Here is a 5,095-nt window from a genome sequence, read left to right on the forward strand (position 1 = left end):
AGTCCTTCTTGTAGAGCTTGTCGCTCTGGATCTTAGCCACCTGCATGTAGTGAACCAGGAGGGGGTCGTCCTGCAGGCTGCGGAAACCAACATGGCGACCTTTTGCCTTCTCGTAGGCCAGCTTGTACTTGTACTGTTTAACACAAAACATACAAAAACATTATTTTAAATGCATTAACCTTTACCTAATGTTAATACAATCCTGACTTACATTACTGGCAATGTCTCTTGAAGACTTTGCAGCAACAACAGGTATTGAATCTTCCTTCACATGGTGTCCTTTGAGCAGATCTTTGCGATGAGCATAGGTGTAATAATTCTGGATAAAAACACAGATATACATTTCACAAATATAGTAGCACGTATTTTTTAGTGATTTTATGTGTATATACATTATGAAAGCTTGCCACTGACCTGGCTGATGTTGGCAGCATTGTATCTGGCCTGCATCAGTTCAGGGGCATCAGGTGGGAGGTGATAAGTGTGCATGAACTTCTCTCCACTAGCTTTATAATCTTTCTGCATGATTGAAATAAAGAGATAGATTTATGTATTTTTATAGGTCATATACTAATGATTTTCTTTTTGATAAACATGTTTCTGTCCTCACCACATTCAGTATCTTGGCATTGGTCTTTGCCAGCTCCATGCTCATAGAGTCAGGAGCACAGGTGAATTTGAATGTTGAAGGGTGCTGTCGGTACTTTCTCTCATCCAGAGCTGCCGCTGCCGCCTTCGCTTTTTCCACATCCAGCGAACCAATAGGAACCCAACCAATTCCCTTCATGCCGGTCTCATAATCCATTTTATAATTAACCTGTAAAATAAGAAATCCCAAAAGAATTACTGGATAAATAAACGCCATTTAAAAAAATAATGCATTTACAGACATTAGGTCACAGATTTCTGTAAAACTTACATCACTGGAGTTGAAGTTCATGTTGCGAGCCAGCTGGAGACCCATTGCYTCAGGCAGAAGACAATAAGTATGATGATGTTGCTTGTAGCCAGCGTAGGTCTGCACTTTGGAGGCGTGTTTAGCATGAGCAACACTCAGCATGTCCACTGGAGAGTGATACTTCAGCTTGATCTTGTGGTAGTCCTTCTTGTAGAGCTTGTCGCTCTGGATCTTAGCCACCTGCATGTAGTGAACCAGGAGGGGGTCGTCCTGCAGGCTGCGGAAACCAACATGCTGGCCTCGCGCCTTCTCATAAGCCTTTTTGTACTGGACCTAGGAATAAAAGCACATAGAGACATGTGTAATGCAGAAAAAGACAAGTACATTGAGTATATCGTGTGGATTAAGACTCATTAAGAGGACTTACATTGCTGACAGCATGTCTGGCTGCTTTGGCTGCAACAACAGGGATAGCATCAGGCTTCAGGTCATAACCTTTAGCAATCAGCTCCTGCCAGGCATACTTGTAGTAGTTCTGCAATTACAAATTACAAACAAGAACAACATTACATATAAACAGTGATAAAAACATTTGTACGTTGCTTTTTTTTCTACAGACACACTTTTGCAGCTAGAGGATGTCAGTGACCTAACACACAGCACATAGGTCATAGGTCCTCGCGCTGAGGCTGCACTGCGTGGGCGCGTCCCCCAGGTAGTGGATGGGGGATCCCTGCTATGCAGGGGTGTGCCTGGATAAGCTGAAAGGCGAATAGGGTGCCTATGTGCAACGAATGGCCTGCCTGAGCATCACAGGTTCCATCAGAACAACACCAACGGCAGCCATGGAAGTCCTACTAGACCTGGCTCCACTAGATTTACATATCTTGGGGGAAGCCGCATCCAGTGCAGTAAGGCTGCGCCAGGCTGGTAGGTGGAAAAGCCTATCTGACTCACAGCATACTAGAATCTGGGACTGGGCAGTTGCTGCTGTTCCAGTAACTGCAGGCCCCAGAGACAGAATAGTTAAAAAAACACAATTTTGAACCAAGTTTTAAGACAGAGATTGAAGATAGGTCAGCCTGGAGTAATTTCTCTATGGTGGACCTGTCTCCAAATTATTTCTACTGCTTTACWGACGGATCCCTTATAAAGGGGTCAGCAGGTGCAGGGATGCTGATTCTGCACAACCACAGTGAGAAAGAGTACAGTTACCCACTAGGCGGTTTTGTAAAGGTATCTCAAGCTGAGATATATGCAATCCATCAGTGTGCGGCATCTCTCAAAGAACTTCAGTGTATGCAGAAGGAAATATTCATCCTGACAGATAGCCAAGCTGCTACTGTATTAAAGCTCTCCAAGCGCAACACTTTACGTCACTACTGGCTTGGAAGTGTGCCGAAGCAGTCAACCAACTGGGGAGAGTGAACAGTGTTACTGTTAAATGGGTACCAGGACATACTGGCATCTATGGTAACCAGAAAGCTGACCACCTTGCAAGAGCTGGCAGTCAGGCCCACTTTAAAGGACCAGAGCCTGCTATGGGCYTTTCAHCAACAATCTGCAGGACRGCCCTACAGGCATGGARCAGACGTCAACACTCAATCCACTGGAGGGAGCTGATGGACTGTAGACAGGCACGAGAACTGATAAATGGRCCAAATCCTTGTTTTGGAAGAGCCCTTCTTGCCCTGACAAGSAAAACTTTAACTACWTTGGTTGGAGTCCTAACTGGGCACAACTTGCTCAACCGCCATAAAATGGTGATGGGACTCCATGAAAATGGTTGTGTGATGCCTGTGCCATTGAATCAGAGACCTCTTTGCACTACTTGGGCCAATGCTTGGCTCTGAGTAATCAAAGGGATCCTGAGAAGCTCAAAACACTGAGTGTTTCTAACCTGGTGTCCTTCTTTCGAGGGATGCGAAGGTTTGATTAAAAGCTCAGTGTCTCTTTTGGGAAGAGTAATGGGCCCACTTATGAGGCCTCCGCTGGCATGGGTTTCACCCATCCCCATATACCAAAACCATAACCATAGGTCTTGAAAGTCACCTTCAGGTAAAAATGGATTTAAATTTCAAACATTCACATTGAAAAAAGGCTATAAAATTAGTATTTTATATTTCAGAAACTTCTCGGTGTCTGTGTTGGTGTGTGTCACCTGGCTGATGTTGTAGGCGTTACACTTGGCCTGGAGGAACTCTGGGACATCAGGAGGCAGAGAGTACTTTTGATGAATCTCCTCAAGACCCCTCTTATAGAACAGCTGTGAAATTATATGAGATAAGTTCAGATCAAAGAAAAAAGAAAACATATATAAAATCCTAAAGAGACTCTTTGAAAAGATGCTGAACGGCTGTGCGTTGTGATGACAGTGGACTCACATCACTCCTCTGAAGCTGGTTGACTTTGGCCTGAAGCATTATGGGGTGGTCATCAATAGCTGTAAACGGGATGGTGTCTGGGTGCTGTCTGTACTTTTTCTGAAAGAAACAAAAACACACAGGTGAAATACTTCAGGTACTCCTATATCTGACCTCTTTCAATGCTTAGACAGCTTACAGACTCAGATAACCCAGTCTCACACACCTCATTGAGGATCTCAGCAGCTTTCTTTGCCTTTTCCACCTCCATGGAGCCATAGGGAATCCATGGAGTTCCCTTGACGTAGTTGTTGTAGTCAGACTTGTAATCATTCTTTGATGAAGAAAATATGGGAATACATAGAAAGTTATTATAAAAACCATGACACAGATGACTTGAAAATAAAGAGRGGTCTGTTAATTCGTACATCACTCTGGATGATGTTGGATTTCTTGGCCGTGTCCAGCAGCACACTGTCAGGAGGAAGGAAGAAGTTGGTGCTGATGCTCCTGTACCCGCGCATGCTGGCAATAGCCTGAGATTTCTTGGCCAAGGTGACTGATATCATATCAAGTGGTGTATGGTACTTGGTCTTTATTTTTTCATAGTTCTTCTTYTACTCGCGCTGTTGACGTATCAAAAGAAATGTTGTTAAAGTTATRCTGCTGCTTTTTTTCAGCKCATTAAAGAAGAAACTATCCGAGTTTATAGACTTACATCACTTTGGATTTTGGCCACATGAACGGAGTGCAGGATCTTTGGATCGTCGTTGATGCTGAGGGCTCCAACCATCTGGCCCTTGTTCTTCTCATACTCCTTTTTATACTTAACCTGGGAAAATGACCAATTATTTAGACTTAATTAGTAAACAAACTAWCTAAAACACACACACCAAGGATGATACTGTAGCATACTTACATCACTGGCAATGTTTGTGTGAGCACGAGCAGCTAGGATTGAAATGGTATCACCCTTGATTTCAAACTTCTTGGCTTTAGTTTTCTCCCAGTCGTACTTATAGCAGTTCTGTAAGGAGGATATTTAATTTTAAAAATACTTGGATGGAATTTTAAATGAGAATTGGTCAAATATCAAAGACTGATAGGAACCAGCAGTGACTCACATCACTCAGGTTAAAAGCGTTGACTCTGGACTGGATGAAGAAGGGATAGTCTGGTGGGAGACTATACTTAGTCTTGGTTTCCTCATGTTTCGCCTTGTAGTTTAACTGCAAAAGAAACATATAATTGACTTAAAAAACTCTTTTAATAATGTGTTAACTGTTAACAACAGTATTCTTTTTGAAAAGTTAAARAAATATGGTATTAGAGGACCTGCATTACAGTGGGTATCTAGTTATTTGGAAGATAGAAAACAATTTGTAGTAATAAATAATGTAAGATCTGAGTTTTGTAACATCTCATGTGGAGTGCCGCAGGGTTCCATTCTCGGACCTAAGTTATTTATTTTGTATGTGAACGATTTGGTCAATGTGTCGGGACTTTTTGGGTGTGTTCTATTTGCAGATGATACAACATTCTTTTGTTCAGGTAAAAATATAAAACAAATGTTGGACATGATACAGACAGAATTTGTGAAAATACAAAGTTGGTTTCAACTAAATAAATCATCATTAAACTTGGACAACATAAATTATATGATTTTCTGTAACAATAAGAGAACTATAGATGTTTTATTTAAAATTAATGATGTAGAGATCTGTAGAGTCAGTGAAGTGAAGTTTCTAGGTGTCATTATTGATGAAAAACTTACATGAAAAAATCATATAAATGGTTTAACAAAAATAGTCAAATCTATTGGAGTCCTGTACAA

The 5,095-nt window shown here is 41.7% G+C and overlaps 1 protein-coding gene across 1 annotated transcript in view; it reads right to left on the minus strand.

Annotated features, from left to right (window-relative positions):
• The window catches only part of LOC106531518 (nebulin), a gene marked incomplete at its 3' end in the record, with an annotated part of 76,783 nt that overhangs the window by 46,792 nt on the left and 24,896 nt on the right, over positions 1–5,095 (minus strand). Inside the window, 13 exon segments of the mRNA XM_014027397.1 lie at positions 65–133; positions 212–319; positions 415–519; positions 611–817; positions 920–1,231; positions 1,326–1,433; positions 3,060–3,164; positions 3,283–3,381; positions 3,488–3,595; positions 3,690–3,887; positions 3,980–4,093; positions 4,181–4,288; positions 4,386–4,490. Coding sequence (XP_013882851.1) covers positions 65–133; positions 212–319; positions 415–519; positions 611–817; positions 920–1,231; positions 1,326–1,433; positions 3,060–3,164; positions 3,283–3,381; positions 3,488–3,595; positions 3,690–3,887; positions 3,980–4,093; positions 4,181–4,288; positions 4,386–4,490 — 1,746 coding nt within the window.

Source organism: Austrofundulus limnaeus, unplaced genomic scaffold (genome assembly GCF_001266775.1).
Source record: "Austrofundulus limnaeus strain Quisiro unplaced genomic scaffold, Austrofundulus_limnaeus-1.0 Scaffold646, whole genome shotgun sequence".
In the NCBI taxonomy this organism is placed as follows: Eukaryota; Metazoa; Chordata; class Actinopteri; order Cyprinodontiformes; family Rivulidae; genus Austrofundulus; species Austrofundulus limnaeus.